The sequence below is a fragment of the Ranitomeya variabilis genome, chromosome 1 (genome assembly GCF_051348905.1).
Source record: "Ranitomeya variabilis isolate aRanVar5 chromosome 1, aRanVar5.hap1, whole genome shotgun sequence".
Taxonomy (NCBI): Eukaryota; Metazoa; Chordata; class Amphibia; order Anura; family Dendrobatidae; genus Ranitomeya; species Ranitomeya variabilis.
This window is the reverse complement of record NC_135232.1, coordinates 659,219,456-659,244,250: the sequence shown is the minus strand read 5'-3', so window position 1 is coordinate 659,244,250 and position 24,795 is coordinate 659,219,456. Positions and strand designations below refer to the sequence as shown.

At 45.2% G+C, this 24,795-nt stretch overlaps 1 protein-coding gene across 4 annotated transcripts in view; it reads left to right on the top strand.

Annotated features, from left to right (window-relative positions):
• ACTN1 (actinin alpha 1) overlaps positions 1-24,795 on the top strand; it is a 118,082-nt gene that overhangs the window by 80,962 nt on the left and 12,325 nt on the right. For 3 of the 4 annotated variants that reach the window (XM_077262945.1, XM_077262943.1, XM_077262950.1), the window contains exons 9-14: positions 11,126-11,218; positions 12,207-12,437; positions 13,042-13,189; positions 14,382-14,532; positions 16,521-16,629; positions 22,483-22,623. In XM_077262945.1, coding sequence (XP_077119060.1) covers positions 11,126-11,218; positions 12,207-12,437; positions 13,042-13,189; positions 14,382-14,532; positions 16,521-16,629; positions 22,483-22,623 — 873 coding nt within the window. Of the gene's footprint in view, positions 1-4,191; positions 4,273-11,125; positions 11,219-12,206; positions 12,438-13,041; positions 13,190-14,381; positions 14,533-16,520; positions 16,630-22,482; positions 22,624-24,795 lie in introns of those variants that run through there. The other variant, XM_077262948.1, reaches the window with a different exon arrangement.

The window sequence follows — 24,795 nt, the reverse complement described above, 5'->3', positions numbered from 1 at the left end:
ATGCTCCATACTGTATAATGACCGCACATGATGCTCCATACTGTATAATGACCGCACATGATGCTCCATACTGTATAATGGCCACACATAATGCTCCATACTGTATAATGACCGCACATGATGCTCCATACTGTATAATGACCGCACATGATGCTCCATATTGTATAATGACCACACATGATGCTCCATACTGTATAATGACATACAGGCACGCAGCTCACACACAGGCACGCAGCTCACACGCACGCAGCTCACAAACACATGCAGCTTTGACACAAATGCATCACACACGCAGCCATCACACACACACGCAGCCATCACACACACACACACGCAGCCATCACACACACACACACGCAGCCATCACACACACACGCAGCCATCACACACACACACACACGCAGCCATCACACACACATGCAGCCATCACACACACACGCAGACATCACACACGCAGCCATCACACACACACACACACGCAGCCATCACACACACACGCAGCCATCACACACACGCAGCCATCACACACACACAGCCATCACACACACACAGCCATCACACACACACAGCCATCACACACACACAGCCATCACACACACACAGCCATCACACACACGCAGCCATCACACACACGCAGCCATCACACACACACGCAGCCATCACACACACGCAGCCATCACACACACGCAGCCATCACACACACGCAGCCATCACACACACGCAGCCATCACACACACACACGCAGCCATCACACACACACACGCAGCCATCACACACACAGCCATCACACACACACACGCAGCCATCACACACACACACACACGCGCAGCCATCACACATGCAGCCATCACACACACACGCAGCCATCACACACACACACGCAGCCATCACACACACACACGCAGCCATCACACACACACACGCAGCCATCACACACACACAGCCATCACACACACACACGCAGCCATCACACACACGCAGCCATCACACACACACACACGCAGCCATCACACACACACAGCCATCACACACACACACCCAGCCATCACACACACACACACGCAGCCATCACACACATCACACACACACAATCTCCTCTGTGATGCAGGGGCGGCTGATGTCCATGTGCAGCTCTCTGCTGAAGTCTTCAGTCTCCTGCTCACAGCTCTGCACTATCCCGGCACCTCCCCCGTCTCTCCTTCTCTGCCGGGATAGCAGCTAAGAGCAGAAGCCGGAGCTCCGTGCACACACAGCCAGAGGTAGTGAATCGCTGACCTTTCTTCTTGATTGCTGCAGGCTCTCTCCTTCAGCGTGGCAGCGCCGCACAGGGGGCGGGAGGGGGGGGGGGTGTTGCGCGGGCGGTCAGGAGGCAGCTTTTATATAAAAAAAAAAAAAAACAGGCTCTCTCTACGTCCCGGAAGTGGGCGGGGCTTCACCGGCGGCCGCAAATTCGGGATTTTAAATGCCCGAAGCGGGACAGCGGGACCCCGGTGCCAAAGCGGGACTGTCCCGCTGAAATCGGGACGGTTGGGAGGTATGGGTGAGTGGCGGCGCCGAGGTGGCCGCAACCATTATGTGCGGTGCGGGGGGGGGGGCGCGGCGACGCGAGGCGATGATCTGACCGCTCAGCTGTCAGATTTGCAGCTGAGTTCGGGCAGGGCGCGCCCGCGCTCAGCACTGAGCGCGGCATCCGCGCCCCTGACAGCCCTTAAACAGCAGCAGCAGCGGGCAGGGGACCACCGGGGCCCGAGGCCTCTCCTGCGCCCCCCGGCCCCACGGCGCCCCGTGTGGCCGCCCTGCCCGCCCTGTTGAAGAAACGGCCCTGTGTGTTATAGTCACTGCTATCGTGCAACGTTTGAAAGGGGAGCCGACTGATGAAATCAAACGGTCCAGTAGGGGGCGCCATCCTATGTAAGATCAACGATAAGTCAGACCGAATTTTGGAGAATTCAAAACATAGAGATATATAAGCATATAATATAAACTGCCATTGCTGATAAACCATAGATCTACTGTATTTTGCAATTTTATTTATTTTCATATTTAGAAATCCTTTTTCCACCTTTTTTTTCCTTTAGTTTCTTGATTATTGGGGCTGTTGACCAGCTTTTTCTCCATTCTGCTTCTACCATAAATGCGCTATCGACACTCTCTATTGTGGGTAGGAGCTTTTGATTAAAGTTCCATTTACAGAATATATTAAGGATAGAAAATAGTACAATAGCGTCTGTGCAGCCCTTCAGCCAACTATTGCATAGGATAGCACCAGAAGCCACAAACGGCGTTGTTTATTTTTTTAGCATCACAGACTCTTAGCACATTGAGCGATAGATGATGTTTCATTTAGCAGCAGATATTTAAAGGGAATCTGTCATCTCCTCTACACCTAATAAACAGTCACCATAACGTTGAAAGGATACTTGTCAGTCCATCTATATGGTCCCTGCAGCTTCTATGGAGCCCTGGATTCTGCTATTCTGTAATCTGTCATCCATAGTAACCCATCACAGCTCGGCTTTCATTTCTTTTAATGCTGTTGGAAAATGAAAGCGTCTCTTTGATTGTTTGCAGTGGGCATCGAGGACAGCGTCATACATCTGCTCAATTATGCTTCAAATGCTATGATTTCTTTCCTGCATACGGCAACTTACTTTCATTATTAGAAATCTGTCAGCAGGTTTTGCTATGTAATCTGAGAACATCATAATATAGAGCAAGAGACCCTGATTTCAGCGATGTATCACTTACTGAGCTGCTTGCTGGAGGTTTGCTAAAATCCTTGTCTTCTCGTTGTAGATATAGCAGTGCTTACATTGTAGATCTGTGTATAACCCCACCCACACCACTGATTGGCAGCTTTATGTGTGCATTGTGAGCCAATCAGTGATGGGGGCAGGATTGCACAGATTAGCCTGACTTTTCTGCATGTGACACCTAGTCTGGCTGTGATAATCTCCTGCTGATAAAGCACTGATTGTATTGAAACTACAGTACACCGCCTAATAAGTGACACATCCTTGGAATCAGTCTCAATAGTCTTCTGTTATGCTGCTTTCAGGTTTAATGGTAAAATCCTGCAGACAGATTTTCTTTAAAATAGAATACTTACTATGTAATTTAATTTCCAGTTCCCTGGTTACATATACAGTGTATGACGACCATCCTTATTTCTGGGCACCAGGTGGTGATGCAGATAGATTTCTGTGCAACATATAGTAATTTGTACTTCTCTTGGGGCAGGAATCCGAGGAAGAAGTATTAAATGAGTAATTCACAGCTAGTGAGAAATGAAGCAGAGGAAAACGTTTGACTAGTCCGGCACAGCCCCCGGCCATCTTCTCCCCACCCAGCTCCGGTTGATTGACAGGTCTCTCCAATACATGTGCTTAAGGATTAACCTGTCACTCACCTGAAGCGGGTCAGCCAGGGCCCCACCAGATTAGTTGTCTCTTCTCTCTGGACATAGTGCTTAGCAGGCTATCCGGCACACAGCGGCCATGCACATTACACGAATGGGTGCCACGTTACTGACATGAAGGCCCCGATTCATCTATTATCTTTTTTTTTTTTCTTTTCCCTTTCTTGACCCACTGTTTGGGACATTTGGTCGGCAAAAGTTGGACTTTGGCACCAAAACTCTTTATAATTGTGCCAACAATTTAGCGTACGTGTGTGGGGGGAGGGGACGCTGGAGTGAAGTTGCACCAAATTTTTACGACTCTTTCATAAGTTGCAATTGATGAGTCTGGCGAAAACATAAACTCTACCCACAAAGCAGAAAAACAGACAAACAGGTGGACATATATAAAATTGCCTTAAAAAAATGCTCGAATAGAATAATGCATTGGATGCAAGCAAGAAACGACGCAAAACTAGACAGTAATGATGGATCTACATGTATGGGAGCATCCTTGCTTTCTCCAATGGCAGGAGTGTATCTCTATTTAAACAGACCACGTGGATCCCTGGTCGAGTCCAGCGGGTATGGGGGACGTGGTGGCGGTAGAAGGGTGGTCTTTTTCACCCCACCCCTGTACCGTATGACCTCCGTTCTCTCGGTCGTTCCTGCTGTGAATGCTTTTCCCATTATTAACCCTGCTCTCCCCATTCCATGTGACTGTTCTTGCACTTTGCTCTTTTGCTTCTCTGTTTCCTTTCCAACCTCTTCTTTTCCTTTCCTGTACAGATATTATAGGGACGCTAAGGCCGGATATGAAGGCTTTAATGACCTATGTGTCATGTTATTACCACACCTTCTCAGGTGCCCAGAAGGTGAGCTATAATATGTAATACAACTGCACAAATTTGCATCCTCAATAAAAGGACCTTATGTCTTGTGTCGCTGAGCGAATGCAAAAAGTGCTTTACACATCTCCACATAACTGGCGCATATATGCCCCACTTCATTGTTCACGTGCCATTTAAGTGTTAATATCCGCCACCCAGTTGTGCGTTCATGTTTTGTCTCGTTGAATAAGCACCCGCTGTCACCATTCATCTAAATCAGAAGTGCCGTGTGAACACCTTCAAGTAGCTACGAGTCCCAGTGTTCCTGATTTTATTCACTTATTTTTAAATAACTTTGTATGTTTTTTGAAGCTTGGCATGAAAGGGTTATTTATTCATGGTCCATATGTGTAGAGCTTCAATTTCATTACAATTTGACATTGCAAGTCAGACTGGAGCTACATGATGCCTTGTGTTCAACGTTGCTCATCAAGGAGTATCCAGATATATGGAAATACAGCTCATGTTAAAAAAAAAAAAAAAAAATCCCATAAACGTATATTCTCTTAATATATTGCAGTCATCATATTCTGTAGCTCTGTGTACTTACAATTGCTCATTTTGCCTTTCTACCCAGCTAATTCCCTTTTCTTTTCTGTGCTCTATGTAGTAACAGGAAGTCTCTTGTCCCTGCATTATTCATTCCCCTCTTCAACTGCTGACCCTTCTGCTCCTACCCTTCCCCCTGCCAGGGACTGTTGTGCTGATGACTCTAATGGAAAAGAGAAGAAATAGCCGGGTAGAAAGGCAAAATGAGCAATTGTAAGTGCACAGTGGCGTATGTAGACTGCAATATATTAAGAGGATAGATAAAAACTCTGGAGAGTGCTACCTTAAAGAGTTTTTGCTCTGATTTTACTCCTGCTGCTGCCATACAGTTCCAGAAATGTGGGCGTTTTAATTTGGTGCAGTTTTTTGTTAATTGGGCGGTGCCTACTGGTTAATAATGTGGAGCAGCGCCCCCTTGGTGAAGACCATAGTGACGGGTCCTCGTGATGTTTTTGAGCGGGGCCATGATCCCTTATGCCATCTACCTAAATTACCAAAATCCTAATTACCGTACATTTTCTTTTTCTTCAAACCTGTCTTGAGTCACATGGAAGGCATTTTCAGATGTAAAACTTCCAACTCTGTCTGTAAGTTTACCGAGGCCCTTTCCCTAAACTTTTCACGTTGAACTGGGCCCACTATGTAATGTTGGCTGCAGAGACTGGGGTCTCCTCCGAGGCCGTGTCACGTATCGCCTCTTCATACTGACTCTTCTCTTTTCACCCTGCTGCAGATCATTTCATATTTCCTGCTGCTTCCATCCAGCTTTGCAGTCCCCCTATCTGTACATCACTGTCGCTACAGGCCCTTCTACTCGGGCCGACGTCAGAAGAGAACATTTCTAGGATCTCGTGCTCTCTGCTTATTGACCATACAGACATGTTTCAAACAAACTTCAGCGTGCGTCTAAAAATTATCCATTGTCAGCAGCACATCCACTTGTGTAAACCGGAGTGTGCTGCCGACAATGGCGAAGGTGTATAGGCGCTAGCAATCACTGAATGCCCATATGTAAACGAGCACTGTTCATCGACCTGCTTTATCGTCCATCAATACCCGTGTCACAGAGCCCCAATTATTTGAGGTTATAAATCCAAAAAAAGTGCTTTGAAAAACAAGATTTTTGGTGCTTATTTTTTTTTTTTTTTAATGCCTTTTTTTTCCTGTATTGGGCTTTTCTCTGCGTCAGTTCATTCATTGGTTAAATTTGAAGCGGAAACGCGTGACGAAAGAAAACCGCACTCTGAGCACCAAAGTCTCGCTTTCCCATATGAACTATTAGGCCTTGTTCACACTTTGCAGAATTTGCTGCGGATTTTTCCGCAGCGGATTTGGAAAAACCGCAGTGCAAAACCGCTGCGGTTTTCACTGCGGATTTTCCTGCGGTTTCTTTTGCGGATTCCTCTGCGGATTTTCAACAGCACTTTCCTATTGGTGCATGTTGAAAACCGCTGCGGAATCCGCAGAAAGAAGTGACATGCTCCTTCATTTTTTCCGCAGCAATTCCGCGCGGTTTTTAAAGGGATTTTCCGCAATGTGGACACAGCGGTTTTTGTTTTCCATAGGGTAACATTGTACTGTACCCTGCATGGAAAACTGCTGCGGATCCGCAGCGTCAAATCCGCTGCGGATCCGCAGCAAAAACCGCAAAGTGTGAACATAGACTTAGGAGGCTTTTTCAAAGCTGTATTTGAAAGGTGGATTTTGGAGCAAGATCCACTCCAAACTCCACATAGTCTTCTTGTGAACACACCCTAAGGGCTGTCCCACACGTCCAGATAATTCCGGTACCGGAAAAAATCGGTACCGGAGTTGTCCGTGTGCCCGTGAGCTCACGTAGGCCATACGTGCGGCACACGTGTGCCAAGTGGGTACCACACGGAGCGTGCAGGAGACAGCGCTAAAGTTTAGCGCTGTCCCCTGCATCGTGCTGAATCCGCGATTCATATCTTCTGTGCAGCAGCGTTTGCTGCATAGAAGATATGAATAATAGTGTTTAAAAGAAAGATCTTTTTGTCCGCCGCCCTCCCACCTCCTGTGCGCCCCCCCGCTGTTCTGAAAATACTCACCCGCTTCCCTCGTTGGCTATCGCTGCTTCCTGTCCTGACCGCACCTTCTACTGTATGCGGTCACGTGGGGCCGCTCATTTACAGTCATGAATAGGCGGCTCCACCCCTATGGGAGGTGGAGCCGCATATTCATGACTGTAATCGGCGGCCCCACGTGACCGCATACAGTAGAAGGTGCGGCCAGGACACTGCAAGGGAGGCGGGTGAGTATTATAATAACAGCGGGCGGGCGCACAGGGGGTGGGAGGGCGGCGGACAGATAGATCTTTCTTTTAAACACTATTATTCATATCTTCTATGCAGCAAACGCTGCTGCAGGGAAGATATGAATCGCGGCTTCAGCACCATGTGGGGGGGACAGCGCTTACTGTAGCGCTGTCTCCTGCACGCCACGCGGAGACCGTCAGTGTGTGGTACGTGTTTTACACGGACCCATTGACTTTAATGGGTCCGTGTAATACGTGTGCTCCCACGAACACTGACATGTCTCCGTGTTTGGCACATGGAGACACGGTCCACAAAAAATCAATGACATCTGCACAGATGCATTGATTTTAATGGGTCTACGTGTGTCAGTGGCTCCGGTACGTGAGGAAACTGTCACCTCACGTACCGGAGCCACTGACGTGTGAAACCGGCCTAACAGTGCATCTCAACAAGGGACGTTTGTGTCTGAAGGACCGCCGATCGATGGCCCTTTTGTATGAGCCGATGCCAGCTGTAATAGTCATTAATACAAGCTTTTGGTCACTATACGGTCAGCGTGCTGTCGACAGTACGTGTCCTGTTTACACTGGGGGATGTGCTGCCGACCATGTTGATTTTTAGACCCACATTAAAGTGGTGGTCTGGGGGTTTTACATTGATGGCCTATCTGGGTAATGCTATCCGAGTATATTTGTCTAATAAGAGACTGGAGGTGTCTGACTGATGGACGCAAGTGCTGCAAACATTACTATAGTCCCCAGCAGCTAAGAAGTGCGCAGCAGCTGCATTGCACTCAGGCTTCCTCTGCTGATAAATGATGGCTGTAGTGGGCTCCTGCTTGGCAGTGGATCTACTGTCCATTAAGAGGAATATTTGCAATATATACTCTTCTTTTTACTGTATAATGATGGGGATTCCATATGTCATAGGATCCAAAAACCGTAAAATACATCAAGCAATTTAGAATCCCGTAATTCCAGCTGTTGTGTGCAACTCCGTACTGCTTGGTCATGCTTAAAGGGGGTTTCCGTTTTGGACAACCCTTGGCAGCAGTTTATTTAAAAACAAAAACAAACTGTTCTTTTCTCACCCTCCCCGGGTCTAGCACTGAGTCTCCACTGCTGCTCCCAGTATTTGTCTGCAGTGCTGACGTTACATTAATAACACTGCAGCCAGTGCTGTCCGCTCAGGCAGAACCACTTAGCTCACTGATTGGCTGCAGCCTGTGTGTCATCAGTGCTGCAGATGATTACAGACAGCGGTAGCAGCGGCATAGACTCGGCACTGGACCTGGGGAGGGTAATGACACATCAGCTTGTGTGGTTTTTGCTTTTTTTTTTTTTAAGAACTTCAGTAAGGGGACGAGTAATGAAAAATGTGTTTAATACTACAAGATTGGAAGTAAAGGTGCAATCAGTTTTTTAAGATTTAGGGTTTTTAAAGGAGTTGTCTACTACCCAGACAACCTCTTCTACATTCCTGTGCTCCTCCTCGCACCTATACTCTGCTCTGGTGCCAGCACTGTTCCCGTGGTGTCGGTACTGGCTCTCCCAAGGATTGCATGACATAAGTGTCAGGCGATCCCTCCGGCCAGTAAGCCCTGGCTTCATTCTCAAGCAAACTCAATTCTCTCTATGCCTTTATTTGTAGCTATTCTCAGTCCTGTCCAGTAATAGGATTTTGTAAAATGTAAAATTATGAAGGTTCTATATAAATACAAGGTCTTTTTTTTTTTTTAAGTGGAAACCATCATTTGAAGACTCCATAGAAGTATAGCTATTGATATATGCTCTCAGACATTGAATGTGTGAAGATGTCCGAATATTTGCTTTGATATTTGCCATACATATGCATTTCTACTTGTAACTTGATGCTCTATCCTTCGCCTTCTGCTTTGCTTTACAAATTCATGTGGGCTACGCGTCCCCCTCATATATAGATGAGATCTATACAAGAACGCGCCCTGCAGCCATGAGCAGTGCTGTGTGACCAGTATGTATTACACCGTCCCATATGCTTTATTAAAGGTATAGAACGCCCCAAATGTCCAGTGTCTGATGAAGAGGGCTAGTGAGGATCTGCAGATAAATGGTGCCTGAGCAGCCAGCTTTTCTTATTGTATCCATAGATTTATCTCTACATTCATCTTCATACATGCATTTTCTCATGCTGCTTACAGGCTCTTGATCAACCCTGTCTCTTCTAAGTCTTGAAGGTATAGGTGCACTCTGAGATTTGTGGATACTAATTTCTTGTATTTCTTCACTAATAAAATGTCTCATGATAATCATCACGAATGTGTGTGGTTTGCAGTCAGTGTCCTGTGAGAATAATTATACAGTGAATATTGATAACATTAATAACATGAGAACTTGGCTATAAAACACTTTTAGCATGATATGGCCAGTCCCGATCTCTATCTTTCTATCTTTCCATTTCTCTCTTTTTTCCATTTTTCTCTTTCGATTTTTTTTTTTCCATTTCTCTCTTTTTCCGTCTCTCTTTTCCCTCTTTTCCCTCTCTTTTTCCCTCTTTTTCCCTCTTTTTCCCTCTCTTTTTCCCTCTCTCTTTTTCCCTCTCTCTTTTTCCCTCTCTCTTTTTCCCTCTCTCTTTTTCCCTCTCTCTTTTTCCCTCTCTCTTTTTCCCTCTCTCTTTTTCCCTCTCTCGTTTTCCCCCTCTCGTTTTCCCTCCCTCTCGTTTTCCCTCCCTCTCGTTTTCCCTCCCTCTCGTTTTCCCTCCCTCTCGTTTTCCCTCCCTCTCGTTTTCCCTCCCTCTCGTTTTCCCTCCCTCTCGTTTTCCCTCCCTCTCGTTTTCCCTCCCTCTCGTTTTCCCTCCCTCTCTTTTTCCCTCCCTCTCTTTTTCCCTCCCTCTCTTTTTCCCTCCCTCTCTTTTTCCCTCCCTCTCTTTTTCCCTCCCTCTCATGTGCTGATATCATTTGGCACATGCTTGTGATTCTCTCTGTAAAGCTAAACATTGTATGATGCCGTTGCAGTCGATAGGCTTTCCATGGGACGCAGCAATATTTTGGGTTGTTTAAGCCAAAGTTGACTGTAGTTTTTACTTTAGCTGTAGTTAGTTCCCGACTTTTCCATACACACGTATACTTGTTAAAGGGAATCTGTCATCAGGTTTTTGCCACCTAATCTGAAAGCAGCATAATACAGAGGCAGAGACCCTGATTCCAGTTATCTCACTTACTGTGCAGCTTACCCTAGATTTGATGAAAGTTTTATCAGCAGGAGATTATCATTAGAGGACTAGTAAACCTGCTGTCATGTAGTCCAACCTCGTCCCTACCACTGGCAGCTTTCTGAGTACACTGTGCATAGGCAGAAAGCTGCCAATCAGTGATGTGGACGGGTTATACAGAGCTCAGCATTCAAGAGAACTGCTAGATCTGCAGTAGAGAAAACAGAGATTTATCAGAATGACAGCAAGCAGCCCAGTAAGTGACACATCACTGGAATCAGGTTGACAAATTCTCTTTAACCGATCATATATGTTTGTGTCAGTAGTGTTCGGGGAAAATAAGCCAGGACCAGAACTAAATATCCAACATGCCTGAACCCTGACTTCTGCTCTCCAATGAGATCTGGGTGTTTTGCCTGTGTACGGGTGCCTTTAGTCCCAATAATAGTACAAGCAATTTGGGATAATTTTAAGATGCCAAGACTTTCTTGCATGTAAATTTCCATTACCCATAAGCTTTCCAGCATAACCTTACTTTGTTTTTGCATTTTGTTAACCCTCTGTACTTGCCTGATTTATAATGGGAGCTTGTAGTGACCCCCAGGCTGTAGGTATACTGGTGGGCCAGTGTGTACAGAGTGGAGGGGAACCCTCTGAATGGCATGGCATTGTATTTCTTGCTAGTTAGTATTGGGTAGATAACCTTTCTCGCATATTTCAACTTTAACTAATTTATTGTGTGGCTTCTACATTGTTTGTGTTCTATGAAGAATGGTTTGTTATTGTTCGGCCATGGTGACTATTTTTTCCTTCTTTCTGTGCAGGCGGAGACGGCAGCCAATCGTATCTGTAAAGTGCTAGCTGTCAATCAGGAGAATGAACAGCTGATGGAAGACTATGAAAGACTAGCAAGCGATGTAAGTCCTGGGGCAAAATGCGCAAATCCTATGCGCTGTTTATTGTTCACATTTCATCCAGTGCTACTTAAACCTTGTATAATGAAAACGTGGAGCGCTGACTTCTGAAATGGCTAGGATCGGAGAGCCCCCAAAATTGTAACTATATGGTGACCAACCACATAAAAAGTAAGAAAAACTTCCCGGACAATTATCCATTTTGCCAACCGCTCATAATATTTATGTAGGGGACTAAGGCTCGGCCAAACCTTGCCGAAAAAGCTCAGACATGTGGAGTCCCAATGTGCTCGATCCTTCTTTCCTTGACATTTTGTGGAGAGGTCATCTTGGCACAACGAAAACGTGTAGGTTCGAGGCTTGCCTGAACTTTGTCTCATGTGTATGGTCACCTCCATAGAGATAATCTCTGAGGTCATCAACCAGGGAACAAATGGCATATTTCATTGTATCAGAAGGATGCACATCTCAGATGCCCTGCCTGAACTTGCCCCATATCAGGCAAGTTAATCTCCTTTTACACTGCACGATTATCATGAACGAGTGTCCCTCGTTCGTCAGGTGACATGATCTTGAAAAAGATCATCGTTCTCGGCAGCACATTGTCCTGTGTAAACAGGAACTGTGCTGCCGAGAACAACATCAGCCTGTCTTCGCTGATGGCTCTGTGGCTGATATGAAGCCCGGTTGCACAGCCTAATATATGACTTCCTACCGATAAGTCTTTGCTCTTTTGCGATGATACTATACATTATTTTTATTTATTTTTTTTGTGTGAGGAAGTTAAAAGCAGAAATATATTTGTGTAATACAGTACAAAATATGGGTGGTACAGTGTCCTAAATAAAAGGGGAAAAATATTAATACAGCAGAAGCCATTTGTGGCAACAAGATTATTATCTGTGATAATAAATTTAGGGGAATGCATTTCATGTGACATCTACACGTAGACCATGTACGATGCCTGATCGTCGTCTTCTTCTACTGGCAGCTGTTAGAATGGATCCGAAGGACTATTCCTTGGCTGGAGAACCGTGCACCTGAAAATACAATGCAGGCCATGCAACAGAAGCTGGAGGACTTCAGAGATTATAGACGTCTTCACAAACCTCCTAAGGTTCAAGAAAAGTGTCAGCTAGAGATCAACTTTAACACTCTTCAGACTAAGCTAAGACTTAGCAACAGGCCAGCGTTCATGCCGTCCGAGGGGAAGATGGTCTCGGTGAGTGCGATACCGGTCAAAGCCTATCTACGTTATACAGAGATGTATGATGTCCTCCGAGCACAATGGTGAATAACGAGTAGGTTGGTAGACTACGTAGATATCATCTAAAGAACGTATGCAGTTCCATCTGCCACACACTTTACACACATCTTTGTACATTAAAACAATGCAGTATCTTATAAGATAAATGTATGTATGTAGTATGTGTGTACATATATATATATATATATATATATATATATATATATATATATATATATATATATATATATATATATATATATAATGTAATTTGGAAGGTGGAAAATCTGGCTCATATTAAATCTCAGAAATGAGAACACATGCCCCTGCCCAAATAATAACAACCATCTGCAAAGAAAAAAATTTCAACCCCTCCAATAACATTTTGGAACAACATAAAAATGAAGTTATTTGTATCCTATCCAGACATTTCTTCCTGAAATACAATGGATGCGTTCCGATGGTCACCGTGCTTCTTTTTATCTCGTGGTGTGATTGCACCTCTGCTCAGTTTAGCAACTTTTTTTTTTTTTTTTCTCTGTAGCTACAAGATTGATAGTTTTTCTCAATTCCTTCCCAGGATATAAACAATGCATGGGGTGGTTTGGAGCATGCGGAGAAGGGCTACGAGGAGTGGATGCTGAATGAGATCCGGAGGTTGGAAAGACTAGACCACTTGGCTGAAAAGTTCCGTCAGAAAGCTTCTATTCATGAATTGTGGACTGATGGTAATCTGATCGCGCTCATACCATCTAGCTATCCCCAGAGATGATTTGTCACTGGTTGTTCTCAGGCTTGTACAGTGTTCTCCACATTCTGGATTAAGTGTACTGTTCCGTGTCTGGAAGAGAGTGAAGCAACAATGCTGTAGAGATGTAGAGTAATAGCTGACCTGTCCGAACTATAAAATTCAGCACTGGCTGGGAGTCCTCAAATGTGCATTCTGGTATAGGAAGGTAGCAAGTAACAGAGGATGTCCCTGTATTTGTGCCTACACGCATTTTCAGATGTTTTCAACTGATTCATCAGTTGCATATTTTTAAAAAGGTCCTTACATTTTTGTGCAAATGTGTTTCAGTCCCACACCCCTCACCCCCAGGGTTGCCGTTATTCCAGGGCAGTCCCTAAAAATTGGTCACTGTTTTTGCCCAAGTCCTTAAAAAACTTAAGGAATCTGTAATTTATTTATTTATTTTTTAAGCTGAAGATATGTATACCGATTATTTTGACTGTACTTCTCATCATTTTCTAGGTTACAATGAATGTAGCTGATGTTGTGACATCCGAATTAAGCGCGGTAGACACGGGTCACTTATAATCATAATGATTTATTATGGTTTTCCAATGTGTCCTTTTTCTGAGTTGGCAACCCTGCTCACCCTCATAAAGTGATTTTATATATGTCTGGATTTTTTGCTCAGATTTTGCAACGTTTTCGCTAAAGGCAAAAATGAAGCGCACTTTTTCTATTGTGCGCAAAATGCATGAACTATGTGTGGAATTTTGAATTGTTTGACGCAAAAACGAGTGCCACAAGACAAAAAAAATGGGGGCATATAATAACCCCACCAGAAATTAATAATCGGCCCTTAGTGCTCCTCATCTAGTATAAGATGGAGCTCTGCAGTTCCACAGAGATTGGACGGGGTTCCTCGGAAGACGGCAAAAGTTTTAAAATAGGGATGGGATTGTTTTTTAGGACAGGGGTCAGCAATCGTCAACTTGCGTTACTTCAGCTGTTCTGAAATGACAAATCCCTGCACGCCATGACAGCCACCGTCCTGTTAGGGCATGCTGGGAGTAGTAGTTTCGTAACCACTGACCCATGTTTTGGGGGCAGAAAAGTAGCTCAAGCCCCTGTGACAGTTATGCTGTGATTCCATGTTTTGGTGCTAGCATTGCCCTCTGCTTTCTCAATAGGAAAGGAAGCCATGCTACAGAAGAGAGACTATGAAACGGCAAGTCTGTCAGAAATCAAGGCTTTGCTGAAGAAACATGAGGCCTTCGAAAGTGATCTGGCTGCTCATCAGGATCGGGTGGAGCAGATAGCAGCCATTGCCCAGGAACTCAAGTATGTCTGCTGCATCCTTTGTTGTTTTTCCACTCTTCTCTGCACACTAGGAAGCATAAGCAGGGTAAACGCATCTCTCATCTAGTGTCACCCATGTACAATTTGTGACTAATTGTTAGGAAACCCAGAAAGATGACACTGCTCCTCGTGACGGCACAGACTGGAGCTTGGGTGATGACTCTAGTGATGTCCCCCATACACTCTAGAGTGCCGCTGTTCAGTCAGTTGTGCCGCTGTCTCTCCCGACTCTCCCGTACACAGGAGAATACACTCTGCCAGTCGCTCCAGTGTTCTCAGAGCACAGATGACACATCTCCAGCGGTGACTTATTCCTGGAAAACGAAAGGATCAGCAGTCTGAAATTGGACATGCTGGGTGCTAAACTTTGTTGGGGGAGAGTCAGGAGGCCCCAGTACACATTAGACTGTAAACCCAAACTGTCCATATCTGCGGGTTCAGACGACATTAATCTGTGTATGAGGTAATTTGTCTGTTCAGAGTTTTTTTTCCATGGCAGAAACAGATTTATGATTCAGATTTTGCTGCAAATACACATACGATTATCTATTTACATCTCCCCCTTGTGAATATACCCTATGGGTATAGTGAGGGTTAGTGGCTCTTGGGGCCTCACAGTAACATATTATCGATGGAACTAACCATATATTTCTCACGTTTATATGTTTCCATAGAAGTGGGCACCCATGTATTTGGACTTTAATCTCACTCATTTTTGGACTATAGGATGCTCCTTACCATAAGACGCACCCCAGGTTTAGAAAGCAGAAAATAGGAAAACATTTTTTTTTCTATTAATTAAACCTTCCCTGACAAAGTAAATTGGAGGGGTCATTATCACTATGTGTAATGTACTAGGTTAGAATAGGATAGAGTAGAATCTACTACATATGCACATATAGACACACACAGCTCTGCTACATGCACATGTAGACACAGGTATGCCACATATGCCCATATAGGCACCCAGGTCTGCCACACATTCACATATAGACACACACAGCTCTGCTACATGCACATGTAGACACACAGGTATGCCACATATGCCCATATAGACACCCAGGTCTGCCACACATTCACATATAGACACACACAGCTCTGCTACATGCAGCTATAGAGACACAGCTCTGCTACATACACGTATAGACACACAGGTCTGCCACATATGAACATATAAACACACATGGCACTACTACATATGCCCAGATACACACTTTGCTGCATATGCCCATATAGACATACCCAGCTCTGCTACATATGTACACTACATGCATATATAAACACATACAGCTCTGCTACATGCACATATAGACGCACAGTTCTGCTACAGACACACTCACTCACACTGTACAATTACCATATCTTGCAGTTCCTGATTGGGAACACTTTTTTAATGGGGGAGGGTTTCTTCTTTAAAAAATGTGGTAGTTCTTTCATATGATGGTATCTGTCTCGCACGCTATATTGTTACCACTAGTGGTTAGTGTGTGGCTGCATTCTGACAAATTTATTATAGGCAAAACCGTATGCATTGATTACGTATTGTTAATAGCTGCGGTGCTGAGAAGAACCGTGTGACCCTTAACAATCAGTAATCAGGTTGCGCTCCTTTTTCCTATAACCCACTTGATAGCTGGCACATCACACCCACATCTCGGCCGTGCCCCGACTGTCATCTCATCCTACTCTAGTGTCGGATGGTATTCATAATGGAGGACAATTGCTAATAATTGAGGTGCTGACTGGGTGCCGGATTTATAGGGTAGTTTATGTTTCCCATCATTCAGCACTTAATGAATAGTTTGTAGCCGATGACAAATGTATGAATGGAAAAATCAATAAACAATCCAAGTAATCTGCCCGGCTTGTCGGCTCACTTGTATCGGGCCTCGTGAGGTTTCATGTAGTGTTTGACACATTATTGATTGTTTTGGTGCTCGCTGATCTCTGCTTCCTTGACTTTCATGTAGTGAACTGGATTACTACGACTCTGTAAGTGTAAATGCTAGGTGCCAAAATATCTGTGACCAGTGGGACAACCTTGGTGCCCTCACCCAGAAACGGAGAGAGGCTTTGGAGGTAAGAAATCTGCAAATTTTTCCCCAAAGCTCAATTGAGCATAATATGAACCAGTTTTATTTGTAGAACTCAATGTTCCTGATGTCGCTTTCACACTGGTAGTTCTGAACTCTCATTTTATTATTGTGTTGCTGCAATTCTCTTTTTTGATCCATTTTTTTATATATTTTGGGCCGATCTGTGGGGTCCCCTAACCTTTGCTCCTGCAGCAGGCAACTGAAAATGATGATAGTAGAGTTGTGCTCAAAAGTTTACATACTCCGGTTTAAAAAGCGAAAACACTCGGTTTGACAATAAATGGCTTCACCCAACCACTAACCATGAGTGGAGAAAAAGTTTTGGTGTTATCATTTATAGTCTCTGAAAAAGGCTAAGAAAGCAAAAATTCTGCCGGGATATGTAAACTTTCTCTATCGCTTCATTGGAGGGGACAGGAACCATGTATGTATGCTGCTGCTGCCACTAGGAGGCTGACACGATGCACAAAAAGAGTTATCTCCTTCTCCGCAGTGTACACCCCACCAACCGTAACTAGGACAATCAGTTTTAGCTTAGTGTCAGTAGGAGGTGGACACAGGTCTTTCATTAGACCCAGATCTACCTCAGTGTGCGTCGTTTCCTTACAGATGGATCTTCTCCTTTACCTCTGGAGGGATACAGTGTGAACTGTCACTACTGTACTCCCACGTAGAGACTGAGTACCGCATGTACTGCCACCCCGTATCCCGGCAGGACCCCAGCTCCTAACACAGAAGTGTTTAGGTGATCCGGATGCTGTCCTGGCCCTCGTCTTCTACCCACTCGCCCACCAGAGCCTGACTATTTAAGGAGGCATGGACGTCCCTCAGATTCAGATTCTCTTGATGTCTTCAGGATGGAGAGGTATATTTCCCTTTCTCTCTCTCCGCCAGATTCCGGTCCAGAGGTGTCAGAGGAGACGATTCCAGTAATAAAGAAAGAGGATAAAGAAAGATCAAGTTAAGAAAGATGAAGATGAGAAAGAAAGAGGATAAAGAAAGATAAAGATAAGAAGATATAGAGGAAGATGGAGGAAAACAAAAGAAGAGGATAGATGAGTCTTACCTCCCCCTACCTCTCTTCCCAATAATTTTTATTCAGGGTTTTCTACTCTTTATGGGGCCTTTTTTTCACCTTTATTCTGGCGGTTACCTGACGGTGTGATGTTTGACACTGTTCTCAGTTCTGGATCATCGCTCCCCTGTCTGCCGGGTCTTTTCCCCTCATACAGAATATGAGGACCTACTTTCCAAGGAACTAGACAACCCAACCAGCCTCTTTCAAAAAGGCAAGCGCCTTTGTATTCTATATCCCTTCTCTCCTGAGCTCACTGAGAACTGGATCACTTCTGACTGTGGACCCTCCGGTTTCCAGACTTTCCAACAACACGGTTCTTCATCTCCCAGATGGAGTATCCCTCAAGGATACCAACGACAGGCTCCTGGAGTCCTTGGCAAGGTCAGCCTTTGAAGCGGCCTCTGCTACACTGTGCCCTGCCTTTGCCTCCACCTGGGTGGCAAAGTCTATAGCCGCATGGGCTAAGCTGCTCCGTCAGGGCATTGTTTCTGGAGCCCGACCGGAAGAATTGGCTGACCTCGCGGAGCAAATTACTCTTGCAGGGAAGTACATGGTATCTGCCTCACTGGACGCCGCTGCTTGTGCTGCTCGAGCGTCCAGCAATATTGTGGCCATCCAAAGGACCATTTGGCTTAATGCATGGCAGGGGGACTTATCCTCAAAGAAGTCCCTTACCAGCTTACCTTTACAGGGTTCCCATCTGTTTGGCTCCAAGTTGGACCTAATTATTAAGGAGGCCACCGGAGGGATGAACTCTCACCTTCCTCAGGCCCAGCCTCGCCGTTCTCCTTTGTCACGTGAGTTTCGGCACTTTCGACGTTCCCCTTCGACGGAAGAGTTCTCCCACCAAGAGAAGTCACAGGCTCGCCAGGTTAGGAAAAAGGTTTCCTTTAAATCTTCCTCCAGGCGTTCCCATGACGTGAGGAGTAGAACCCCCAGGAACCGTCTTGGTGGTTTTTCCTCCGCATGACTCGTCATGGATCTAGGTTTGCCGAACGGAGGACTGTCTTTCTTTTCAGGAGGGAGTCTCTTCATTAAGTAATTGCTTCCTGGGAACCGCAGGAGTTTTTTGTTCCATGTCCCTTTTTCTTCAGAGCATCAGAGTCTCCTGCGTTTTGCAAGGTGCGGGTCCTTTTTCAATTTGTCATCTTTCTTTAGGGCTTTCGACCACTCCCAGAGTCTCGCAGGGACTGTGGCAGCAGTTTTGCACATTCGGTGGATCACAGGTTCAGTGCTTTTCCCGTACCTTGCCGACATTCTCATCATGGCTCTGTCCAACATTCTTGATTCCCTTCATTTCGTGCGGCTCAGACTCATCCTCCGTAGCACCCTCTCATCAGATTTCTTGGTCAGGGCGATGTGCGTCTATCCGTCTAATGCCGCACCACCCCTTTTTTCGGAGCATGGGCTCGTGTGTAGAAGCCTTCCTACCTCCAGGTCAACGATTGCTTGTTGGATCTGTACAGCAATTGTAGGCTTACCGGGTCAGAGCAGAGCATCTTCTTCAGGGTTTAAGGCACACTCTACCCGGGCAATGGGCGCCTCCTGGCGGTACACATAGGACCTCTGCCCTGCAGCTCTGCAGAGCGGTAATCGGTCCTCCACATGTCCTCAAAACTTTCTCAGTGTCCCTGCCTACACTTTGGCGGATGCCAGCTTAGGTAGAAAGACCTTGCAGGCAGCGGTGGTGAGTTCTCCGACCTGTTTGTAGTTTTTCTGCTGTTTTCTCCCCTTGGGTACTGCTTTGGGACGTCCCATGGTTTCATGTGTCCCCCAATCAAGCGATAGAGAAAACAGGATTTTTGTTTGCTTACCATAAAATGTGTTTCTCGGAGCCTTCATTGGGGGACACAGCACCCTTCCAAGTTGAACAGCTCTGTTTACTCTATTATATTGTTTCACTTTGAGTTTGTGTTTTCTTTCTCTTTTATATGTTGCTTCTCCTACTGCTTTCTCACTAACTGATTATCCTACTGCCAGTCGGTGGGTGTACACTGCGAAGGAAGAGCTAACTTTTTTGTGCACAGTGTCAGCCTCCTAGTAGCAGCAGCATACACCCATGATTTTCTGTGTCCCCCGATGAAGGCTCCGAGAAACAGATTTTGCATAAATATCAGACGGATCACAAGTAGTATTTTATGGGCCTGTAATGGTAAATTAACCCCCAAGGACAGACCCGGAATATATGTACCACTGGTTGGACTCAAAGCCTAGCCCTTGGATTTCAGCTACTGAGGTGCTGTTTGCAGCGCCGTAGGTCTGCATGACAATTAGCCCCAGTACGTGGAGATAATCTGCCGGTGTCTGTGTGCACAATCAGTGCGAATATGTAGCAACTACTTAATGTCATTAATTGTTTTGTGCACAACCAACAGAAAATCTGCACAGAAATGTTCAGTAGCTTCAGCTTGTTCAAATGGATGTGGATTTTTTTTGAGGATTTTTTGTGTGAAATCTTTTCAAGTGATCAGACCCTTATATACAGTGGGTACGGAAAGTATTCAGACCTCTTTAGATTTTTCACTCTGTTTCATTGCAGCCATTTGGTAAATTCAAAAAAGTTCATTTTTTTCTCATTAATGTACTCTCTGCACTCCATCTTGACTGAAAAAAACAGAAATGTTTGGAAATTTATTAAAAAAAGAAAAACTGAAATATCACATGGTCATAAGTATTCAGACCCTTTGCTTAGTATTGAGTAGAAGCACCCTTTTGAGCTAGTACAGCCATGAGTCGTCTTGGGAATGATGCAACAAGTTTTTCACACCTGGATTTGGGGATCCTCTGCCATTCTTCCTTGCAGATCCTCTCCAGTTCAGTCAGGTTGGATGGTGAACTTTGGTGGACAGCCATTTTCAGGTCTCTCCAGAGATGCTCATTTGTGTTTAGGTCAGGGCTCTGGCTGGGCCAGTCAGGAACGGTCACAGAGATGTTCTGAAGCCACTGCTATGTTATTTTAGCTGCGTGCTTAGGGTCATTGTCTTCGGCCAAGTCTGAGGTCCAGAGCACTCTGAAAGAGGTTTTCATCCAGGATATCTCTGTACTTGGCTGCATTAATGTTTCCTTTAATGAAAACCAGTCGTCCTGTCCCTGCAGCTGAAAAACACCCCCATAGCATGATGCTGCCACCACCATGTTTCACTTTGGGGATTGTATTGGGCAGGTGATGAGCAGTGCCTGGTCTTCTCCACACATACTGCTTAGCATTATCACCAAAAAGGTCCATCTTCGTCTCATCAGACCAGAGAATCTTATTTCTCATATTCTGGGAGTCCTTCATGTGTTTTTTTTGCAAACTCTATGCAGGCTTTCATATGTCTTGCACTGAGGAGAGGCTTCCGTTGGGCCACCTGGTGGAGGGCTGCAATGATAGTTGACTTTGTGGAACTTTCTCCCATCTCCCTACTGCATCTCTGGAGCTCAGCCACAGTGATCTTGGGGTTCTTCTTTACCTCTCTCACCAAGGCTCTTCTCCCACGATTGCTCAGTTTGGCTGGATGGCCAGGTCTAGGAAGACTTCTGGTGGTCCCAAACCTCTTCCATTCAAGGATTATGGAGGCCACTGTGCTCTTAGGAACCTTGAGTACTGCAGAAATTCTGTTGTAATCTTGGCCAGATCTGTGCCATGCCACAATTCTGTCTCTGGGCTATTTGGCCAGTTCCTTTGACCTCATGATTCTCATTTGGTCTGACATGCACTGTGAGCTGTGAGGTCTTATATAGACAGGTGTGTGCCTTTCCAAATCAAGTCCTATCAGTTTAATTAAACACAGCTGGACTCCAATGAAGGAGTAGAACCATCTCAAGGAAGATCACAAGGAAATGGACAGCATGTGACTTAAATATGAGTGTCTGAGCAAAGGGTCTGAATACTTTTGACCAACCATGTGATATTTCAGTTTTTCTTTTTTTAATACATTTGCAAAAAGTTCTACATTTCTGTTTTTTTCAGTCAAGATGGGGGGCAGAGTGTACATTAATGAGAAAAAAATGACCTTTTTTGAATTTACCAAATGGCTGCAATGAAACAGAGTGAAAAATTTAAAGGGATCTGAATACTTTCCATACCCACTGTACCTCTGTGCACCTCCAACGCATCCTGTAGTGTGGAGTGCTGCTCTTATGGAAGCATTACATTGCTTGGCAAAAATCTGGTTCTTCACAGGCGCACAATGAATGTCAGACTCATTGCTCCTGTACAGATCTGTGCACACACCGTTGTTATACGGCTCCTCTATGAATGGCCATTTGGCCTTCTTGCTTTTTCTCTTGCTTTCACTTTCTTTCTCTCGCTATTTCTCTCTCTCTCACTTTTTCTCTTGCTCTTCCTCCCTTTCTCTTCCTTTCCTTCTCTTTTTCTTGCTCTCTCGCTTTTTCGCTTTCCCTTGCTTTCTCTCTCTCTCTTTCTTTCTGTCACTTTCTTACTCTCTCACTTTTTCTCTTGCTCTCTTTCTCTTCCTTTCCTTCTCTTGCTCTTCCGGGCCTTGTTTTGCTCTTCTGCGCCTTGTTTTGCTCTTCTGCGCCTTGTTTTGCTCTTCTGCGCCTTGTTTTGCTCTTCTGCGCCTTGTTTTGCTCTTCTGCGCCTTGTTTTGCTCTTCTGCGCCTTGTTTTGCTCTTCTGCGCCTTGTTTTGCTCTTCTGCGCCTTGTTTTGCTCTTCCGCGCCTTGTTTTGCTCTTCCGCGCTTTCTTTCTTTCTCTCAATCCATATATAGATATATATGTAAGATCATGACCTAATAATGTCTGTTTTGAACACAGAGAACGGAGAAGTTGTTGGAAACCATTGATCAGCTTTACCTGGAGTATGCGAAAAGAGCTGCACCATTTAACAACTGGATGGAAGGAGCGATGGAAGATCTGCAGGACACCTTCATTGTTCATACCATTGAGGAGATCCAGGTATTCCAATTGTTATGTTGCATCAATAAAGGACAATGATCAAATATGAGCATGGCTGCTGACAAATGTCAGCATGTTTTGGGGTCTAAACAATAAGGGTATGTGCACACGCTGTGGATTTTGCTGCGGATCCGCAGCGGATTGGCCGCTGCAGATTCGCAGCAGTTTTCCATGCGTTGTACAGTACCATGTAAACCTATGGAAAACAAAATCCGCAGTGCCCATGCTGTGGAAAAAAAACGTGCAGAAACATAGCGTTGTTTATTCCGCAGCATGTCAATTCTTTGTGCGGATTCCGCAGCGGTTTACACCTGCTCCATAATGGGAATCCGCATGTGTAAAACTGCAGGTGGAATCCGCACAAAAACCGCCAAAAAAGCACGGTAAATCCGCACAAAATTTTGGGAAAAAAACCACGGCAAATCCGTAGTGCGGATTTACCAAAATCAGTCCGGAAAAATCTGTAGAGTAATCCGCAGCGTGTGCACATAGCCTAAAGGTACCTTCACACTAAACGACGCTGCAGCGATATCGACAACGATGCAGATCGCTGCAGCGTCGCTGTTTGGTCGCTGGAGAGCTGTCACACAGACCGCTCTCCAGCGACCAACGATGCCGAGGTCCCCGGGTAACCAGGGTAAACATCGGGTGGCTAAGCGCAGGGCCGCTGGTTACCAGTGTTAAATGTAAAAAAACAAACACTACATACTTACATTCGCGTCCCCCGGCGTCCGCTTCCCTGCACTGTGTGAGCGCCGGCCCTAACAGCAGAGCGGTGACGTCACCGCTGTGCTTTGCTTTCCGGCCGGCACTGACACTCAGTGCTGGAAGCTCTGAGCAGCAGCGTGGACGCCGGGGGTGACAGACATCAGAGGGTGAGTATGTACTGGTTTTTTTTTTACTTTTACAATGGTAACCAGGGTAAACATCGGGTTACTAAGCGCGGCCCTGCGCTTAGTAACCCGATATTTACCCTGGTTACCATTGTAAAACATCGCTGGCATCGTTGCTTTTGCTGTCAAACACAACGATACACGGCGATCTGAAGACCAAATAAAGTTCTGGACTTTCAGCAACGACCAACGATATCACAGCAGGATCCTGATCGCTGCTGCGTGTCAAACACAACGATATCGCTATCCAGGACGCTGCAACGTCACGGATCGCTATCGTTATCGTTGTAAAGTCGCTTAGTGTGAAGGTACCTTAAAGGTTGCTGTTAAGTTTAAACAACCCATCATCAAATTAAATGTGTCGTTAGAAAACATGGCTGCTTTGTTTAAATAATCTCATTACACTTGTGCATGTTAAAGCTCCGCTCTTTTGAAGGGAATCGGACTGAGATGCAATACTGCACACGACCTGTGCACTGGTATGGCACTGCTGTTCTAATAGATGAGCCATATATTTGTAATCCCTTACAAACCCTGTAGGGTTGTGGCAGAGAATAGCAAGGGAATCTTCTACAGATACTTTTTCTTGGTAAGCTGGCATTTGAAGAGATATTTCCGTTTCTTTATATACGGTAGTTCTTCGGGGGGAATGTGGTATACTGCTCAAAATATAGTACAGTACTACCCACTGAGCCATCATGCTGCCCTATATATAGTACAGTGCTAACCACTGAGACACACCTGTGCTGCCCTATATATAGTACAGTGCTAAGCACTGAGAAACACCTTGCTGCCCTATATATAGTACAGTGCTAACCACTGAGCCACCTGGCTACCCTATATATAGTACAGTGCTAACCACTTAGTCACCAGGATGCCCTATGTATAGTACAGTGCTAACCACTGAGCCATCGTGCTGCCCTATATATAGTATAGTCCTAACCACTGAGCCACCGTGCTGCCCCATATATAGTACAGTGCTAACTATTGAACCACCTTGCTGCCCTATATATATAGTACAGTGCTAACCACTGAGCCACCATGCTGCACTATATATAGTACAGTGCTAACCACTGAGCCACCGTGCTGCCCTATATATAGTACAGTGCTAACCACTAAGCCACCGGACTGCCCTATATATAGTACAGTGCTAATCACTGAGCCACTTAGTTGCCCTATATATAGTACAGTCCTAACCACTGAGCCACCATGCTGCCCTATATATAGTATAGTGCTAACCACTGAGACACTGTACTGCCCTATTTATATTACAGTGCTA